Below are 21,967 nucleotides of genomic sequence, written 5' to 3' on the forward strand. Positions count from 1 at the left end.
TACATATGGATAGAAAACACCCTAAATTTTCTAAAACTGTTTGAATGGTGTCTGTGAGTATAACAGAACTCAAATGGCAGGTCAAAACCTGAGAGATTCCTTTACAGGAAGTGGCCTGTCTGACCATTTCTGGAACTTCTTTGCCATCTCTATCATTTACTAAGGATCTCTGCTCTAACGTGACACTTCCCACGTCGTCCATAGGCTCTCATAGCCCGGGAAAAAGAGAATGTCGTCATTCCAGCCCCAGGCTGAAACACATTATCGCCTTTCTCAAGTGGCCCATCAAGAGACACTAGCTTATGCGCGTGACCCCGACCGCCCCGCCTTTGGGATTTTTTCCTCTGTTTGCCGAAAAGGAGATTCCCTGTCGGAATTTTACCGCTTTTCTACGAGAAAAATGACGTAAAAATTGATTTTAAACAGCGGTTGACATGCTTCGACGTACGGCAATTGAATACTTTGAATTTTATTGTCAGGAATTGCGCCAAGCGCGCGACACTTCTTTACTATTTCGGATAGTGTCTGGAACGCATCGAACAAAACGCCGCTATTCGGATATAACGATGGATTATTTTGGACCAAACCAACATTTGTTATTGAAGTAGACGTCCTGGGTGTGCATTCTGACGAAGACAACAAAAGGTAATGACATTTTTATAATAGTAAATATGATTATGGTGAGTGCTAAACTTGCCGGATGTCTAAATAAGCGAGCCCGTGATGCCTGGGCTATATACTTAGAATATTGCAAAATGTGCTTTCACCAAAAAGCTATTTTAAAATCGGACATATCGAGTGCATAGAGGAGGTCTGTATCTATAATTCTTAAAATAATTGTTATGCTTTTTGTGAACGTTTATCGTGAGTAATTTAGTAAAATGTTAGCGAATTCCCCGTAAGTTTGCGGGGGTATGCTAGTTCTGAACGTCACATGCTAATGTAAAAAGCTGGTTTTTGATATAAATATGAACTTGATTGAACAAAACATGCATGTATTGTATAACATAATGTCCTAGGGTTGTCATCTGATGAAGATCATCAAAGGTGAGTGCTGCATTTAGCTGTCTTCTGGGTTTTGGTGACATTATATGCTGGCTTGAAAAATGGGTGTCTGATTATTTCTGGCTTGGTACTCTGCTGACATAATCTAATGTTTTGCTTTCGTTGTAAAGCCTTTTTGAAATCGGACAGTGTGGTTAGATTAACGAGAGTCTTATCTTTAAATGGCTGTAAAATAGTCATATGTTTGAGAAATTGAAGTAATAGGATTTTGAAGATTTTGAAAATCGCGCCACAGGCTGGCAGTGGATGTTACGTAGGTGGGACGAATTCGTCCCGCCGGTCCCATAGAGGTTAACAGAAGGCGCTATGAATTGTGGGCTGGCTCTGAAATATGTGAGAGTTGGCTTCTAAAAGAGTTGGACAAAGTGAGTATGGTGTCAGTATGTATAAGTTGTTGTCAGTATGATATCTTATTGACTGATGGCTGACTTGATGGCAGTATAATATATTGTACATTTTATATTGCAAATGGACAGTGTACATTTCCAATGTATTTAATAAGGGATTTACCATCACGTAATGGACAGGCTTAAATCAACACCAATGAGCGATGGAGAGACTAACAACTATCACTGCTCGGCCATCCTGAGTTCAACGAGCCAGTCAATTGGGCATTTCTGCAGTATATTAGAGCATGTCCAATTCGTGATGGTAAATGCCCATTGTAAGATGTTGCAAATGGACAGTTTACATTTGTCCAATTCAAATGTATTTAATGAGGGATTTTCCATCACCAACTGGACAGGCTAAAATCAACACCAACAAGAGATTGGACATTGTCCATTACACATGTGCTATATTGTCAGTGTGAACATGCTCTTCTGCAAGTTGACAGTGTCCATTGCCAATGTATGTCCATAAGGACTTCCCATTACAAAATGGACATGCTGAATCAACATCAATGAGAAATTCTTACTTCCTATGACTTCCAATGATCAGACATGACAAATAGACCTTCTAGGTTGATTCAGGGCTTTACATAGTGATATATATCATTTGGTCAGTATATATGCCATTTGGACATTTCCTATGCCATTTGGACATGGTTCACTGACTTTTTGTTTCGGAAGCCGACTTCCTATGATCATATATGGCAAATGGACATAACATCCTGCTTTGGTACTTTAAATACTTATATATTTTATTTGGACATTTCTTATGCCATTTGGACATGGTTCACTGACTTTTTGGGTTCAGAAGCCAACTTCCTATGATCATATATGGCAAATGGACAAAACATAGGCCTTATGGACAAACTCAATAAAATAAGATAAATGTATGTCCATACACTTACTACATTTGTATAATTGACCTGACTTTGCGACCATTTCCCATATGAAAATCTTCAGTGGAGTGCGCTCACCCCCTATGGGATTTTTGGTTTATTACACTTGGCATTTGTAATGTTTCGGTTGCAATATGGTTTTGATGAACTGCCGTCCATTTGAGTGGTATTTGCAATTGAGTATATGGTTCGCACAATGCCAATAAGTTGCCATTCATTATTGTCCATTTCATGGGGGTCTTCCCTTACTCTGCCAAGATAACAGCTCTGAGTTGTCTCCTATTACATTTTACAGTTATATTTTAGTCATTTAGCAGACGCTCTTATCCAGAGCGACTTACAGTAGTGAATGCATACATTTTTTTCTGTGCTGGCCCCCCATGGTAATCGAACCCAAAACCCTGGCGTTGCAAACACCATGTGTTGCAAACACCATGCTCTACCAACTGAGCTACAGGGATGTTTGATGAGGTGGGAGAACACATAGGAAGGGATTTGAGACCATTTCTCCATACGGAAACTCTCCAAATCCTTGGTCCTCGCTTGTGGACTCTCCTCTTCAGCTCAACCCACAGGTTTTCAATGGGGTATAGGTCAGGGGACTGGGATGGCCATTGTCAAAGCTTTATTCTAAGGTCAGTGAACCATTTTCATGTGGATTTGGAGGTTTGCTTTGGATCGTTGTCCTGCTGGAAGATCCAACGACGACCCAGTTTCAGCCTCCTGGCAGAGGCAGACGGGTTTTGGCCTAAAATCTCCTGGTACAGTCCTTGATGGAGACCATGATACCATGTATCCTAACAAGGTTCCCAGGGCCTTTGGAAGTAAAACAGCCTCACAACATCACAGATCCACCACCATACTTCACAGTGGGGATTAGGTTATTTTCATTTTCTGCATGACCATGGCTCTTTTTACGCCAAACCCACCTCTGGTGTTTGTTGCCAAAAAGCTCTATTTTAGTATCATCAGACCATAGAATCTGGTTCCAATCAAAGTTTCAATGACATTTAGAAAACTCGAGGAGTGTAGGTTTGTGGTTTGGTGACAGCACAGGCTTTCTTCTGGCAACCATTCCAAATAACTTGTTGGCATGGAGGTGGGGTTTAATTGTAGTTTTGGAGACTTGGTGACCTCAAAATGTAACCAAATTCTGCAATTCTCCAACTGTGATCCTTAGAGATTTTTTTGCCACTGTGCGTGGGGGAAAAATACACTTGCATCCTCTTCTTGGCAGGTTCATCACAGCTCCAGTTGTTTAAAATGGTTTCCCTAATATTGAAGATGAGTATTTTCAGGCGTGTAGCTATCTTTTTATATCCATTGCTTGATTTGTGAAGGTCAACAACCTTTTGTTGCATTTCATTTGTGTGTTCTCTGGCCTTTCCATGTTGATGGATGATTAATGGAGTTTAGCCTGTGTGTCACCTCACATTTATACCCTAGTGAAACAGGAAGTCATGGATTATCACTTAAGAGTTTCCAAAGACTCAGATTAACTTAAAAAAATCTTGGGCCTCCCAAGTGGCGCAGCGATCTAAGGCCGTCACTACAGACCCTGGTTCGGTCCTAGGTTGTGACCGGGAGACCCATGAGGCCGCTCACAATTGTCCCAGCGTCGCTCCTGGGTTAGGGGAGGGTTTGGCCGGCTGGGATTTCCTTGTCCCATCGTGCTCTAGCGACTCCTTGTGTGGGCTGGGCGCCTGCAAGCTGACTTCGGTCGCCAGCTGGACGGTGTTTCCTCCAACACATTGGTGTGGCTGGCTTCTTGGTTAAGCGAGCAGTGTGTCAAGAAGCAGTGCGGCTTGGCAGGGTCGTGTTTTGGAGGACGCATGTCTCTCAATCTTCGCCTGTCCTGAGTCCGTAGGGGAGTTGCAGCGATGGGACAAGACTGTAACTGCCAATTGGATATCACGAAAAAGGGGTAAAAAGTTAAATCTTAATCAGAATATACATCAATTTGATTTTGTTCATAAGAATTTCTAGGGATGTCAATAATTGTGACACATGTTTTTGAATACTTTTTTTTCTTGATCATTTTTTTTCCTTGAACAATTTTAACTAAATTAATGGTTAGATTCATGTGATATTTTGAGTGTAAGATCAAGCTGATAAACAAGAATGTAATTTTTTCCACAACCTTTTTTTGTTCATATTTACCTAGGGTGTCAATAATTCAGGAGGGCACTGTAATATACATACATATTTTGCTGTGATGTCTGTATTGTTTATGATAGCATCTAGTTTGGCTGTAGTATTAATATGCGTGACTGAGTTCTTTATCGCTCCAGGTGTGAAGTCACTATCTGCACCCTTACCTTCAGTTCCTGGCCCAGACCAGAACCATTTCTTCATACCAGCTATTGTAAAAGTGTCTCTTATGCCAATAAATAAGGTTCTAAATGGCTAAAACAGCTGTCACTCATGGTCCCCTGCCAGTTTATTGGAGGACTTGTGGTTTCCTGCATTTCGTCATCCAATATCATCCGGCCATAATCTTGTGATTCGGAACAATTTCCTGAGCACGAGTTCAATCCCTTAGTGTCTCATATTCTGCTCTCTGCACTGTCACAACTATAACTACATTATGATATTAGACTTAACCGTGTTATTATGTTATTACACAAATTCCATCATTATTGTATTAAACAATGACGTAACCAGAAATTTGCCAATTTGCCAATGTCTGAGGAATTTTGTGATGCTGAAGAACTTCATGGTGTGGGTCAGTTTGAGCCTTGAGTAGGCCTAGATCATTTTTTGGGCAGAGTGTTGTTTGGTTCAGATCATTATGATATAAAACCCAGGTAAAGAAGATACACTGTTGGCCTTAAACACCCTGGAATGCTAACCAGCCATGAAGCATGTGATGTGACCTGATTTGTGAGTTATGCCTAATTATTTAAATAAACATGTAGTTGTAGATTTTTTCACAGTTGGCCTTTTTAATGTATCCCAGATGTACCATGTCTTGGACATGTCCCAAACTGTCTGTAAAAACGGTGAGAAATTCAATACAGGCATATTCATGGTCAATGTTATTCTCAAAGCAATTCAGTCACTGAGAAAAAGTAAAAAAAGTTCAAACTCGCTTTGTAAACACCAAAATTTCAGTATCTGCTTACATTGTGTTGCTGGAAAGCGATTCTAGATTCAAGACAAGGAATCTGGCACTCAGAGTCTGGATCGCGGTGTGTTTAAACATATTCTGCTACCAGAGAGAAACAGAAATCACAATATTCACTATAGTTTTGGGTATCGAACTACAGTGTACATCATCTTTCAACACCTACGCTATACTGAGAATAATACTAAATCCTTTCAGTTGGAAAAGCAAAGGAGATGCTCAGATTCAATGTGGAAAAGACTTTAGTTGGCGTGTGTTGTTCTTGGCATGGAGGGTTGTAATGACAACATTACCCTTCCTGCAGAACGAAAGCTGCTCCCGAAGGGATCAAGGTAGAAGGTTCATTGAAGATCAGAAGTTACACGGTGCAGAGGTATTCCACAACAACAGGTTTTTGCCTTTACCGTACCTTCCCTTCACACTGTAATGCAGAACACTGGAGCATCATTGAAATGGAATTAGACACGATTACGTTAGCTGTCTACATTTGATTACATGTCATATCAATGGGTATACAAAATGTAATACATGTTAAGTGTGTGATCTACTCTGTCAAAGAAAGCTTTAAAAATGTTGTTTTTTAATTGTGAGTTTCTTTTAGATCATGTTCTTGGGTTGTCTATGTTCATGTCCTTCGTGTACTTCGTGTGTTTATTCACTCATGTAGGAATTCATTTGTCTTGTAATTGTTGCCTCTGCAGGGTCAAATCCATCACACTGTTTAGACAGGTCTCTGATCACTCCAGCTGGACATTTGGCTAAGCTTCACTATAAATCCTCATGAATACATTCCTCATTGTAATTTATTCTCCAACAGCTCTGACCGACATTCCTGATGAGAACCGTCAATGTGTTCTACTTTGATCATGCGATGTCATATACAAACAGCTAAATCAGACAGTCAGCTAATAAAAGAAACAGAGAGAGAAAGCAGGGTTCTGGAGTCTGATGAAATCTGACCACAACTGAACACAAATCCACTTTGTCTGTGATTCTGAGGGAGCTGGAAAGCCACAAATCAGTTAAATCCAAACTTGCAGTTATTGCATAACCAGCTGGTCCTGTACTTTAGGAGGCTACGGCTCTGCCATGGCCAAAACCAGCTGGTCCTGTACTTTAGGAGGATACGGTTCTGCCACGGCCAAAATCAGCTGGTCCTGTACTGTAAGAGGCTACGGCTCTGCCACGGCCAAAACCAGCTGGTCCTGTACTGTAAGAGGCTACGGCTCTGCCACAGCCAAAACCAGCTGGTCCTGTACTTTAGGAGGATACGGCTCTGCCATGGCCAAAACCAGCTGGTCCTGTACTTTAGGAGGATACGGCTCTGCCATGGCCAAAACCAGCTGGTCCTGTACTGTAAGAGGCTACGGCTCTGCCACAGCCAAAACCAGCTGGTCCTGTAGTTTAGGAGGATACGGCTCTGCCATGGCCAAAACCAGCTGGTCCTGTAGTTTAGGAGGATACGGCTCTGCCATGGCCAAAACCAGCTGGTCCTGTAGTTTAGGAGGATACGGCTCTGCCACGGCCAAATCAGCACTTTAAAACACACATTAGAATGCACACTTATACAGAAGGCAAAGAAACACTAGGTCTACATATGGTTTTAAATTACATCAACATGTTGTGTTTTACAGATCTAGTAACATACCAATTGTGCAATATTGTGAGAATGTTCAAGAACCGGACAATGACAAAAATGTTTTTGATTGATCCGTTTTATTCACTTAAGAAACCATTATGTCCCAGATTTATATGTAATAAAAGTATACATTTTTCACAAAAAAATTTAACTTTTAAGACTCTTAGTGGAAGCAAAATGTAAAACCAATGGAGATGTTTACTAATATGCATCATTCAGTTATGTTGTAAGTAAATCAGCATAGTAGAACTCACGGTAATAGCCTACTATTCAATTCAATTCCACATTTTTACTTAAAGCTAATTGCATGATTTTTGTATTCCAAACTGAGTAAATACAGTAGAATTTTATCTTTGACAGTTCAAAAATCCAAGCCATTCTATCAAGGCACGTGTGGAATGTTCACAATAATACACAATTTTATTCCCAATTTACAGTCTCATGAGCTTGAGGCTTTGCTCACAAGCATATCATTTGTTGTTTTATTTCACACATCCAGTTGTTAATTCCATGCTCCTTCCATTCCTTCTTCTTCTTGCTTACCTTGACTTCTTTCTTCCTTCACTCCTTTGCCAATCAACAAACACCTTCAGTCAGAAAACCTGTTTGTTGTTGGTTCCTGAGAGAAAAGGCCTAGGTGTTCTTTCCGCTCCTAAGAGCATATTGAGTACGTAGGCCTAGGTGTTCTTTCTGAGTTCTGAGTCTAATCTCAACATACTGTATGTAATGCTGTACCTGGAAATGCAACATGATCTCATCAACTCACTGCATTTTTAGACGTTTGTTCAAATGGCCACAAACTTAACCTTTGACCTCTGCGTGGCATATGTGGCAGGTCAGGGTCATAAGTGAGCGTGCTCTGAGCTCTGGTCACTGTCGTGACTGTCCTCGTTACCAGGGGAACCAGTGGAGTGGTGTAGTCCTCCCACCATGCCAGAGTACTCTGAGGGTAACAGAGTTCCCTTCTTCACGTTGACCAGTTCTTTCTCTCGGGCCGCTGCCCCCTGTTGACCTCCTTTAACACGCTTCCACTTCATCCTTCTGTTCTGGAACCACACCTTTACCTGGAGGAGAAGAGAACAATTAGTTTACAGGAAAATAGCGTGAAAGTTATACGGCGGGGGGGTCCACCTCAATACCTGGAGGGCGACAGTGACTGCTAATTTCGTCTATTTCCTTTGGTGTCTGATTTAGACACTCCTAGGAGGAATGAAAACCTGCAGATGCTGTGGCCCTCAAGAACTGGAGTTTGACACTTGGGTTGTTTTCAGGAGGGCTGGGGGATCATAGCCCTTCTCAGTAACAAGGGCAATATTAGCCAAGGTTTTAGAAATTGTATTTAGTGTAATAATAACCACATGAAGAACATTTCAATAACTTTGAAGTGCACAAAGTGTTCAGCCATTGTTGTGAGCGAGTGGAGATGGGGTGTATATTGTGTGTGAGGTTCTGAGGTAACTCGATGCCATTGTTGGTTCGTGGCGTTCTGGAGACTGAGTTCTTGGTATGTAGACCCATCAGTAAAACCCTAGCGTCCCCCCATCGCTTCCCTCCCGTTCCCCCTCAGTAAAACCCTAGCGTCCCCCCACCTCTTCCCTCCCGTTCCCCCTCAGTAAAACCCTAGCGTCCCCCCACCTCTTCCCTCCCGTTCCCCCTCAGTAAAACCCTAGCTTCCCCCACCTCTTCCCTCCCGTTCCCCCTCAGTAAAACCCTAGCGTCCCCCCACCTCTTCACCTCCCGTTCCCCCTCAGTAAAACCCTAGCTTCCCCCACCTCTTCCCTCCCGTTCCCCCTCAGTAAAACCCTAGCTTCCCCCACCTCTTCCCTCCCGTTCCCCCTCAGTAAAACCCTAGCGTCCCCCCACCTCTTCCCTCCCTTTCCCCCTCAAGAAAACCCTAGCGCCCCCAACCTCTTCCCTCCCGTTCCCCCTCAGTAAAACCCTAGCGTCCCCCCACCTCTTCCCTCCCGTTCCTCCTCAGTAAAACCCTAGCGTCCCCCCACCTCTTCCCTCCCGTTCCCCCTCAGTAAAACCCTAGCTTCCCCCACCTCTTCCCTCCCGTTCCCCCTCAGTAAAACCCTAGCGTCCCCCCACCTCTTCCCTCCCGTTCCCCCTCAGTAAAACCCTAGCTTCCCCCACCTCTTCCCTCCCGTTCCCCCTCAGTAAAACCCTAGCTTCCCACCACCTCTTCCCTCCCGTTCCCCCTCAGTAAAACCCTAGCGTCCCCCCACCTCTTCCCTCCCGTTCCCCCTCAGTAAAACCCTAGCTTCCCCCCACCTCTTCCCTCCCGTTCCCCCTCAGTAAAACCCTAGCGTCCCCCCACCTCTTCCCTCCCGTTCCCCCTCAGTAAAACCCTAGCTTCCCCCCACCTCTTCCCTCCCGTTCCCCCTCAGTAAAACCCTGGCGTCCCCCCACCTCTTCCCTCCCGTTCCCCCTCAGTAAAACCCTAGCTTCCCCCACCTCTTCCCTCCCGTTCCCCCTCAGTAAAACCCTAGCTTCCCCCCACCTCTTCCCTCCCGTTCCCCCCTCAGTAAAACCCTAGCGTCCCCCCACCTCTTCCCTCCCGTTCCCCCTCAGTAAAACCCTAGCGTCCCCCCCACCTCTTCCCTCCCGTTCCCCCTCAGTAAAACCCTAGCGTCCCCCCACCTCTTCCCTCCCGTTCCCCCTCAGTAAAACCCTAGCGTCCCCCTGTGCGTCAGGAAACCCAATGTCCTGAATCTGTTGGTGTGAACCCTTCTCTATCAGTGTGTGTGACAGAGATTTACAGCCTCAGTGAAACAGACCTCTGTCTGAGCAGAGCATGCGCACACACACACACACACACACACACACACACACACACACACACACACACACACACACACACACACACACACACACACACACACACACACACACACACACACACACACACACACACACACACACACACACACACACACACACACACACACACACACACACACACACACACACACACACTCCTCCCGACACACCATCCCCTCCTGCACACACTCTCTAGCTCCCCCACCTCCCTCTTCACACGGTATGATCTTATGTAAACCCTGAGAGACACCTCGTCTACCAGAGCTGGCAGCCGAGTGCTAAATCATTATCTACAAGATTATTACAGTCGCACGCCACTTGAGTCTTGGTTCCCCCATTGTAGACGACGGGGTACTTTGGGTCGTTTTGACCCTGCTGTGTACGATGTAGGTTGCACAGGGTGACACTGAACCCTGGGTGTAGGGTTTAGGTAGCACTCGATGACAGTGAGGCTAGTTATTGTTGGCTGTCGTGGTTAGTGTTGGCTGTCGTGGTTAGTGTTGGCTGTCGTGGTTAGTGTTGGCTGTCGTGGTTAGTGTTGGCTGTTGTGGTTAGTGTTGGCTGTCGTGGTTAGTGTTAGTGTTGGCTGTCGTGGTTAGTGTTATGGCTGTCGTGGTTAGTGTTGGCTGTCGTGGTTAGTGTTATGGCTGTCGTGGTTAGTGTTAGTGTTGGCTGTCGTGGTTAGTGTTATGGCTGTCGTGGTTAGTGTTGGCTGTCGTGGTTAGTGTTATGGCTGTCGTGGTTAGTGTTGGCTGTCGTGGTTAGTGTTGGCTGTCGTGGTTAGTGTTGGCTGTCGTGGTTAGTGTTGGCTGTTGTGGTTAGTGTTAGTGTTGGCTGTCGTGGTTAGTGTTATGGCTGTCGTGGTTAGTGTTGGCTGTCGTGGTTAGTGTTATGGCTGTCGTGGTTAGTGTTATGGCTGTCGTGGTTAGTGTTGGCTGTCGTGGTTAGTGTTATGGCTGTCGTGGTTAGTGTTGGCTGTCGTGGTTAGTGTTATGGCTGCCATGGTTAGTGTTATGGCTGTCGTGGTTAGTGTTAGTGTTGGCTGTCGTGGTTAGTGTTATGGCTGTCGTGGTTAGTGTTATGGCTTTCGTGGTTAGTGTTATGGCTGTCGTGGTTAGTGTTATGGCTGTCGTGGTTAGTGTTGGCTGTCGTGGTTAGTGTTGGCTGTCGTGGTTAGTGTTGGCTGTCGTGGTTAGTGTTATGGCTGTCGTGGTTAGTGTTATGGCTGTCGTGGTTAGTGTTATGGCTGTCGTGGTTAGTGTTATGGCTGTCGTGGTTAGTGTTATGGCTGTCGTGGTTAGTGTTATGGCTGTCGTGGTTAGTGTTGGCTGTCGTGGTTAGTGTTAGTGTTGGCTGTCGTGGTTAGTGTTGGCTGTCGTGGTTAGTGTTGGCTGTCGTGGTTAGTGTTATGGCTGTCGTGGTTAGTGTTGGCTGTCGTGGTTAGTGTTGGCTGTTGTGGCGTCTTATTTCGACATGGCCAGGTATGTGCTGATGCATGGGTCACGTCCGCACACTGGCGGGGGGCCCTGCCTCGGATCCTGTTCCTGACTCCACAGATCCTTCAGTATTTGCGTCTCTTCTTCGTGATGATTAAGCTGCTGCCTAAAACGGCCCGATCGGATCGGGAACGAGCGAAGCTCCCTTCCCCATCCCCCACTGACGACCCTTCACAGCCCTACCCCTCCTGTTGGCCGCAAACTCCACAAACTCCACCCCCCTCCTATACTCCCTTCATCCCCACCCCTCTCTTATCCACCCCCCTGAGCGACCTGCTTTCTCACAGGAGCCCAATGCTCTCCTGGATTTATTTTAGGCATTGTGGCCTGCCACTCACAGGCCCAAGACAGGAGTTAAGTTTACAGAGTAAACACGCATGTGTGGCTCATTTTCGAATAAACATGTTTAGCATCGACTGCATCATAAAACGAAGTCCTTCGTATGTTTTTGTTTTACATACACACAAACACACAAATGCACACAGACACACATATCTACGAGCCGTACAAAATCTTCCGCCAGCCTTGGGTGCAACTCTAATTGGGCAATCAGTAAGTCCTACCTAAGTTGTTGCACACACACAGACACACACACACACACACACACACACACACACACACACACACACACACACACACACACACACACACACACACACACACACACACACACACACACACACACACACACACACACACACACACACACACACACACACACACACACACACACACACAGGGTTCAGTGGCGAGACGAGATGAGGATTGGTGTCCACAAGTTGTATAAACCTCTGCCACTGTATATGCCCTTGGGCTGAGGCCAGAATGTACAATCATTATTAGTAAAGCTATATAGTAGTTAATAGCAAGATCAGGGAGGTAGAAGCTGCACTGTAAGATAATTGTCAGGAGGATGTTAGAGTGGGTTTAACATCCAAGATCAACCCCCACCCACGCGCACACACACACACACACACACACACACACACACACACACACACACACACACACACACACACACACACACACACACACACACACACACAACACGTACACACACAGACACACACACACACACACACACACACACACAGAGACAGACACAGACACACAACCCCCACGCACATCCAGATTTATAGGCCTTGCATTGGGAATGTGTGGAGAAGAGAGGACAGGAGAGGAGAGAGGAAGAGAGGAGAGGCAGCCAATGTGAGTGGGAGTGATTGTAAGGGACAGGGCTCCTAGCTGGAAGGCCTAAGTCCTCAGTGGGTTGTTGCCTGGCTGCCTGGGCCTGGCCTTGAAAGTCTGATTGGACTTATACAACAGATTATGATTTCCAAAAGCACTTATGGGTGTGGTGAGTGTGTAGGTTGGTTTGGTTAAACACATCACTACCAACAGATTTATGCAGGCCAACTTTTTAGATCAAGGCAGATTAGACATAAAAAATATATATTTAGATGAAGTTCTTTTCATCCTGGCCCCAGTTTAATCCTACATACTGGACTAAACAACACTTTCAATAGAGATTCTCCCTTCTGCATACTGTGCGGGAATCCATCCCTTAATGTCAGTGTACTTCCTATTAGTGTCTGAAGGGAATTACAGAAACATCTGGAGTCTGACACATGCCATGAGACAGTCCCTGCACACACACAGACAGACCAGCGGTGCTGGCAACACACACACACACACACACACACACACACACACACACACACACACACACACACACACACACACACACACACACACACACACACACACACACACACACACACACACACACACACACACACACACATGCAGCACAGATATATCAAAAAGCCTCAGTGGTTTTGGTTTGGAAGCGATTAGATTCAGAACATTAGCATGACAAGCGTTTGGTAATGTCAAAACATACAGGGTTTTCATCCTGAGGCCTGTGCAGTTTTTAATAGAATCCCTAGCAGCTGCTGTTAGCTGACATTTCCGTGTGAGTCTTTGAATACATGAGTCTGTGAGTTCTTAGGGTAATTACAGAATCAGTCCTCTAACCGTGAATTCTTCAGATATTTTGTTCAAACAAAATGTTCTGATTTATCTGATCATCAAAGGGAGAAATTAACTGCATAATGCTTTGTCATTAGATGATAAGCCAATATTATGACTAATTAACTTGTTTTGTTTTATCAACACCCAACAGGTAATATACTTTTTATTTTCTTTATCACTTTTCACTTTTTTTTATATGCAAATGTTTATAGACTTTATTGCTTCCACACAACAACAGGTAACGTACTTGTCTTTCTGTGAGGTCGAGGTTGACTGCTATCTCGTATCGCCTCAGTCTCGTCAGGTAGTTGTGGTGCGCAAACTCTGACTCCAGTTCCCGGATCTGTTCCTTGGTGAACGCTGTCCTCTCCTTCCTGGGCTTGCTGTTCACGTCAGACTTATAGCTCCCGTCCTGGGAATCTGAAATGAAAAACAGAACTTTTTCCAGACACTGTTGAGTTGCCAAAAAATAAAGAAGAGGAAAAAGGGGTGAAAAAAAGAAGGGATTGTGTGATAAACTGCAGGGCTGAAATGCAAAATGAAAGCAAAACAATTAGGGGTGCCAATCACCTTTTATTATGGGGATATTGTTCATGCACACTTTATAGTGTCTTACTGGAGGAGGGGGAAGCTGCATGAGAGGTGGCAGGCAAGGAGTTCTCTACAGTCTCAGAGCCCAGCTCCCTCCGACAACTACCCTGTGTTCTTTCTCTGAAACAAACTCACTCATCTTCACCCGCTCCTTGGAGAATAGAAAGAAACAGACTGATATCTCTCAAATATTATTAAGTTGTAACACTTTCTTACCGTATGTGAAAATTCCACAAATCCATTTTCTATATCCTCATTTCTCTTAAACCTAGGCAACACAGAGAATACTGTAGGCCCTATAAAAATCATTTGTTTAACTGGAAAGTTGGTGGAATTGTCTCTGCCTCTCTCCAGTACTTTATCACCTGTTCTAAATAGAAGTTTCATCCAAAAAGAGGGCTAATATTTGAGGCTAGCCAACTCAACACTGTAGCTCTATTGTTCTAAGACAAAAGTGATTCCAAGAGTTCATCTCTGGTGGACCGGAGGGAAGGTGAAGCTGAGGTCAGTCAGGTGTGGGGTAATGTGAAGCTGTAATGCGTGTGGTAATATCTGATGTAATAATGCATGTGATAATGTGTAGCTAATGACCCTTGTAACTAAGGGGGAAATAAGCCCCCTCATTTTATCCATACACTGATGAGATGGAAGGTATTCTTTCTTTTATGAAAAATGTAAGTAAAGCTATTGAATTTGGCCATCCTACTCGTGCCCCAAAAATGAGGTGCATGCTGCCTCTGCTATGTGGGGTGTGGTAGCGTGATAATGGGATGTGGTAATGTGGGACGGTAATGTAGGGTGTGAACCTCCCACCTATCACCTGGCAGACTGAACAATAGACCAATAGATACATAGATCAGCTAAGCACTACCCACGGGCCTAGACATCAAATGGAGCATGATCGGAAATCTTACACCGGCCCACTCTACATTCAGGCTGAAGCGTTTCAGCAGATACCACGGGTAAGAGTGTGTGGTGCGATTCATCGTATATTTGATTGAAGTTAAGGAGACTTCAGAAAGACTTTCCAGATTGTAATTCATTTTGGTCTAATTGTCTGTATTTAATCCAGATTGCTCAATTGGATTGTGAAAAGCGTACATTAATCAAATCCTTTTCAAATGTTTTTTCATATAGATGTGGCTTCAAATTGGGTGAACCTCATTCAAATATCTCTTAACACTACACTTCATCAAAAGAGTTGCTCTGTAATTTACATGTTGTTCTCTAGTCCACGCCAAATAAAACCAGCTAATATTCTCTTAGTTCAACGGTAATTGTTGGACGTGTTGGATGTGCTGACAAATCAAATAGTGCCAGGAAAGAGTCTTTCTCTCTGCCACATCACACAGGCACATCCAGTCCGCTATCTTCATGACACTCGATTTATAAAAACTGAATATGGGACTAAGACATTTCTGGAAATAAAATCTTCAAACAAAAGATCTTTCACGTGGTTTAGGTATTTTATTTTATTTGAAACAATTGTTTAATGGTTTATACCGTACAGTGTCTTGCAATTCTCCTTTAATATTCCTACAACATTAATCTACATTACATCTTTAACTTTTATTTAGCATTCTTTGTTATGTATCAAGAAGGTGTATTTTACCATTATTTTACCATTTATTTCACCATTGCCACAGCATGTTACCTCATAAGACCGTTACCTCATCAGAAATAGGACCTAAAATAAAGCCCATGTTGCCTTTTGTAACGTGCAATGGAGGTTAAAATTAGGAAACGTGATTGGTGTTAGAGGTGCAGCTTCTGGGTAGTGCTTCACAGTTCTACCGGCTGTCAATTACAATTGCACCCTGGGGTAAAACTAACCTGAAAGATGGCAAGTGGAAGTGGAAAGTTAACTACTGGGCACAACAGCACTTCTACCTGGTGGGTTTCCCTGCAGGGAGAACGATAGAGATACAGACAGCAGGACCTGGCAGAGCCGTCCTGCTCATTCAAACGGGGCCCCTTCAATTTGAAACATTTTTAGGATGAAAAAAGGCACAATACAGTATAAGCTACAGAATGAATGCAACGAGAATTTGGCCATCCTATCAGTGCCCCCAATAAAATGTGTTGGTGCACGACACCACTGGAAGCTGGTGTCAGTGAAATGGCTTCTGGATACAGAGAGCAGTGCTCTTGTTGTGACACTGCACTGATGACCTGAATCAGCCCTTGTGTAGCCGCCAGGAAGTCCAGCCACTGTGCTAGTAACTTATTAAGGGCCTGACTTGTCTAGTCCTCAGCCCTGATATGGATGGAGCTTGCATTATTATGGTGACTGCTGATAATGAGGGCTACAGCTATATACAGCCATATTAGGTCTAGTGCGGTGCCCTGCATGACGTGTCCAACGCATTTAGCCATCGGCCATTTTGAGACTCCACCCGGGGTACAGATCAGTTTGTCCTTACAACCTCAGTGCTCTCAAAGGCAACATAGTCGTTGGGAGGACAGTGTGTAAAATTATCTATAATATCACTGAATTAGGTACACATTCCCACGTGCCACTGAATGTGCTCATCTGAAAACAGTTGTTTAACAAATGTGTAAATTGGACCTAAATATACAGCTTTTTGTTCCGTCGCTAATGGACTAATACAGTTATATTCTATTCTATTTTCTTCCATTCCATTTCATTCTATCATCCATACTGTAGATGACCAACAGTGATTTCCAGAAGTGTTATGGATTAATTCTCCACCCACATTATTATTATTATTAAGAGGCTGCTTTTTCACACAGCTGTTGCGGCTAATGCTATAGGTACGTACGTTCTACAGCCATAAATACTATGTAGGTTTAGGCCTATGAAAAAGCCCAGGTGTGCCCATTGTAACAGTTTAAAAGGAGGCTTCACAGAAATCACACCTGTAGGCCATTAATACCCTGGAGGAAAATGTCACTGTTGATTATCCCTGGGAGCCTGAAGAGAGGGACAAATAAAACCTTGGCTGTGCCAGGCTATAACCTATAAAATGGGGTTGAGGGGGTTGAGATTGAGGAATGTTAAAGAGAACTTTGATTGTAATGAAAATGGAAGATTGTCTCAGTTACATTCTACCGGTTCAATCTATGTCAATATTGCCGTAAATGACAGAAGTAAATCAATTCCCTATTGCTTAACACTGAGAGAGGAAACCAAAGTATCTTAATATCTGTTAAATCAAATGTAGACGGAAAGGTAATGGATCTAATGCTTCAAATAACAGAAGATGACTGCAAATCTGTAATGTATCACACTTGCTCATTTCTTCATATAAGATTGTCAATAGAATAGTATGACTATTGACCTTAGTATTTAGAAATACAATTTAACCTTTTTTATCAAGTCAAATGGTTTAATTGAATTGTGATTATCATTTTGTTTCCATAAAAACTTTTCCATAATAGATATATTTATAAAAACATGAATTCATTAATTATCTCTTGTTTTACTGAAAAGATAACTAAATGATGGTGTGAGAATAATTTGATTAATTGAATTCAGGTGAAATGAAGTACAAGATCATATTTAAGTGTGCGGCCTTGCCGCCTAGTGTTTCACACATTAAGGTGCTGTTTCTAAAAAGCACTTGCCTGCATTTATTTTAAATATCAATAAAGTTAGCCTAATCCTACCTCGTTAAATTCTAGACAGTAATTCCAGATATGAATGAATGTCAATACAGCATGGAAAACAGTAGAGATAAGACATAATCAAGATCAAATAAGATCAAGTAAGATCCTATAACAAGGTCTTACTGAAATGTGGGTATGCATATCTTCCCATTAAGAGCTGTTAGTACAGTTAAATGTTCAATTACAGCTAACTGTAGTGCAATAGCTAGTAATTGAAATTAATGAATTACATTTGCAAGTAGACAATTAAGAAAACAAAATCATATCCAACATTGAACCATGACATCAGTTTCAATCATCAGAACTAAGTCAGTTTCAAATAAACCTGAATAAAAATGCAAATGACATATGGCCCTCAATTTTATCTGGACAACCACTGTAAAAACAAGGCCCAAATGCTAAAACAACAAGCCTATCTACTAGTCAGTAGGGTTCAAACTTTTAACTGACTTTGAAACTAAAAAGTATGCACTGAACTATTTTGTCATTGCACAACTTCTCATGAGGTTCTCGAATTTAGGAGCATTGACGCAGAAGACTACAGCGCTTTCAGTGATCATGAAAACATTAGCCAATTAGTTCAAATGCAAACCATTCATTTGTGTGTTTTATTACTGTATCACAAACTGTTCTCTCCTGTTTCAACATCTGTGGACTGTGTTTGCTTACACACAGATGGTGAAATCCCCAATATGAGAATAGACAAACCAAAAACTTCAAATCGTTATGTGATGAAAACTCCTCAGTGAGTTTAGAAAGAAACAACCAAAACTTTGAGACTGAAGTCAAAGCTAAGAAAAGCATAGAGGAGAGAATAATGTCCTCGTTGTCCTCATCTTACCTGAGCTTTGCAAATCATCTTTCCCTTTACTGTTCCGTCTCTGTTCAGTCTCGTCCGGGGACATCGTCTGTCGTCCAAAGTCCCCAGGGACACAGGATACACCTGTGGGGTCACTACTACCTCCCAGACTGGGGTTGGTGTTGGAGCCACACAGATTTGGGGTCCCCCCACCACACCGTTCTGAGACTTGACTGTCTGGGGGAGGCAGGCAGAGGCCATGCCTAGTGTTGGTTGAGGGCATCTGGGGGACGTGCCAAGGGGTCTGGTGGGTCTGGTGCTGTGGGTGGTGGGGGTGCTGCTGGTGCTGATGCGGGTGTCCTCCACGATGGTGGTGTGGCTGCCCTCCGTACATGCCCTCCTCCCCAGGTCCAGGGTACCCCCCGCAGGGGGGTGAGGAGCCGGGCAGGTCAGGGTAGGATATGTGGTCAGAGCGTCCATGCAGCGCCAGCGGGGACTGGCTAAAGGCAGGGTGGGGATGCAGACCCTGGGCCGGGGCGTGGGGGCTACGGAGGCACCCAAACAGGGAGTGATCCATCACAGTGCTCCACAAGATCCACCCAAAAGACAAACCCCCCTAAGTCCACCACACACACAACCACAAAAACTTCCAGGAACGACCAGAGTGACTAATTGAGACCACAAGACAGAGATGTTGCAGGACAGAGAGTAGAGCAGACTGAAGCCAGTTGAGGGAGGTGGGCGGACGCAGAGCCTCAAATCAGGGCTCTCCTCCACGGCTCTCTCACCTCTCACCTCCGTGCGCTCCCCGTTAGTTCCCAGGGAAAGCGATCGGAGGAGGCTGAAGGAAGGCAGAGATCGCAGCGTTGAAAGGTAGGGCCTCCGGTAATCCCGAGCATGCAGCCTGTTGCCAGGCACAGCGCGGGTAAACACTGACTCTGCTGAGCTGGAGCTCGGGTGTCAGGACACAGGGAGACGGTAGACGGAGAAGAGAGACGGAGGAGAGGAGAGACGGCTGAGGCCAGAGTGGTTCCAGGGAGAAGGTGGTTCCAGGGAAGTTGGGAGAGAGAGTGAGAGGGAGGGAGGGTGGGAGGAGGCCAGGAGCGGGGATGTTATATATAGGATGTAACGTGAGAGGGAGGCCGGGTCACTGGTGCACTGACTCACTGCTAGGCTTCTGACCACATGCATACGATCTTCCTCCAAAACGCAACGCACAATAAATCTAAACCATTCCAATGGCCTGGCCTCCAGAAAAGTGGGCAATTTATTTTGGACCCACCCAACCCCCTCGACACGATTTCTGAGAAGTGCAGTGTTGCGTCAGACTTTAGGGGGTTGGATATGGGGGTTTGGGGGTTCAACACCCCAACATTATCTGCTGTTTGTGTGTTTACTGCATATAGATGCTGATGCGTTGCATTTAGGTGTATAGGTCGTTTGAAAATATGTTTACTGTATGTATGTGGCCCAATATTGGACTCCATTCAGCATCTGATTGATTTGATCAACTTTTTATCCAAATCTACAAATATTGTATGTGTGTTAATATTACCCCCTAACCCCTCCACTCTACTCCCCTCACCCGCACACACACACACACACACACACACACACACACACACACACACACACACACACACACACACACACACACACACACACACACACACACACACTCCTAAGTATTTAAGCCCTAGTAGCTTTCAACATCACTTTGTCATTCTTTAAATGTATTTTCATGTTTCAAGTCTTCATTAAGTTTTTCCCTTTTTCACTGTGTGTTTTAACTGTCAAAGTATCTCTTTGACCTTAGTTTTTTCAGCCATTAGAAAAGACTCGCATTCACATGTTTTCATTGCACTGCAACACAGTAACAAAAATTCATTATGGAAAATTATAGGGGGGTTGTATAAACGCAATAGAGTGAGAAAAACTAATTTAGCGCAATGAAATGAGTTATTGTTTGTCAAAGTGATTCATTTGGCAGTTGTTTTTACCAGCTTTCATTTACAATTACAGTAACAGTCAAAAGTTTGGACACAGCGACTCATTCCAGGGTTTTCTTTATTTTTACTATTTTCTATAATGTAGAATAATAGTGAAGACATCAAAACTATGAAATAACACATATGGAATCATGTAGTAACCAACAAAAATGTTAAGCAAATCCAAGTATATTTTATATTTGAGATTGTTCAAAGTAGCCACCCTTTGCCTTCATGACAGCTTTACACTCTCTTGGCATTCTCTCAACCAGCTTCATGTGGTAGTCACCTGCAATGCATTTCAATTAACTTTTTAAGATATAGGGGGCAGTATTTTGGATTTTGGATGAAAAGCATGCCCAGAGTAAACTGCCTAATACAAATATTTGCATATTATTAGTAGATTTGGATAGAAAACACTGTGACATTTCTAAAACTGTTTGAATGATGTCTGTGAGTATAACAGAACTCATATGGCAGGCAAAAACCTGAGAAAAATCCAACCAGGAAGTGGGAAATCTGATGCTTGTAGTCTTTTCAAGTCATTGCCTATCTAACACACAGTGACTTAGTGTTCATTTTGCACTTCCTAAGGCTTCCACTAGATGTCAACAGTCTTTAGAACCTTGTTTCAGGCTTTGAACAGAGAGCGAACAAGAAGCCCAGGAAGTTGGGTGACTAAGAAAATGACATGAGTTCATTGGCGCGCATTCACGTGATGAGGTAGCTGTGTTCCATAACATTTTTCAAGACATTGGAATCGTCCGGTTGGAATATTATTGAAGTTTTATGTTAAAAAGGCCCTAAAGATTGAGGCTATACAATGTTTGACATGTTTCTACGAACGTAAATATAACTTTTTTTTACTTTTCTTCGTGAAATTTTCGGCGAGCTTCCTGCATTTGGAGTAGCTTACTGAACGTGTAAACAACAAGGAGGTATTTGGACATAAATTATGGACTTTATCGAACAAAACAACATTTATTGTGGACCTGGGATTCCTGGAAGGGCCTTCTGATGAAGATCATCAAAGGTAAGGGAATATTTATAATGCTATTTATGATTTTAGATGACTCCAAAATGGCGGGTATCTATATTGCCTGATGTATTTTTCTGAGCGCCGTACTCAGGTTATTGCAAAGTGTGCTTTCCCCGTGAAGCTTTTTTGAAATCTGTCACAGCGGTTGCATTAAGGAGATGTTTATCTATAATTCTTTGAATAACAGTTTAATATTTTATCAACGTTCATGATGAGTATTTTTGTAAATAATTTCGCTGATTCACCGGCAGTTTTGGAGGCAAAATATTTTCTGAACATCACGCGCCAATGTAAAATGGGGTTTTTGGATATAAATATGAACTTTATCGAACAAAACATACATGTATTGTGTAACATTGAGTCCTAGGAGTGTCATCTGATGAAGATCGTCAAAGGTTAGTGCTTAATTTTAGCTGTATTTCTGGTTTTTGTGACCCCTCTCCTGCTTGGA

General features: G+C 43.5%; 1 protein-coding gene across 1 annotated transcript; it reads right to left on the minus strand.

Annotated features, from left to right (window-relative positions):
- Positions 1-7,183: 7,183 nt before the first annotated feature.
- On the minus strand, positions 7,184-19,585 carry meox2b (mesenchyme homeobox 2b). The gene is made up of 3 exons (XM_014142507.2): positions 18,532-19,585; positions 13,717-13,889; positions 7,184-8,180 (listed from the first exon to the last, which is right to left on the minus strand). The coding sequence occupies exons 1-3, from the start codon at positions 19,064-19,066 to the stop codon at positions 7,959-7,961; spliced, it is 930 nt and encodes a 309-aa protein (XP_013997982.1). The 5' UTR covers positions 19,067-19,585; the 3' UTR covers positions 7,184-7,958.
- Between the last annotated feature and the right edge of the window lie 2,382 nt (positions 19,586-21,967).

Source organism: Salmo salar, chromosome ssa14 (genome assembly GCF_905237065.1).
Source record: "Salmo salar chromosome ssa14, Ssal_v3.1, whole genome shotgun sequence".
Taxonomy (NCBI): Eukaryota; Metazoa; Chordata; class Actinopteri; order Salmoniformes; family Salmonidae; genus Salmo; species Salmo salar.

Coding starts and splice junctions, on each gene's coding strand:
- meox2b (XM_014142507.2), bottom strand. CDS start 19,066: ATGGATCACTCCCTGTTTGGGTGCCTCCGTAGCCCCCACGCCCCGGCC. Junction 13,890..18,531: donor AGATGATTTGCAAAGCTCAG/GTAAGATGAGGA, acceptor TTTTCATTTCAG/ATTCCCAGGACGGGAGCTAT. Junction 8,181..13,716: donor TCGACCTCACAGAAAGACAA/GTACGTTACCTG, acceptor CTTCTCCTCCAG/GTAAAGGTGTGGTTCCAGAA.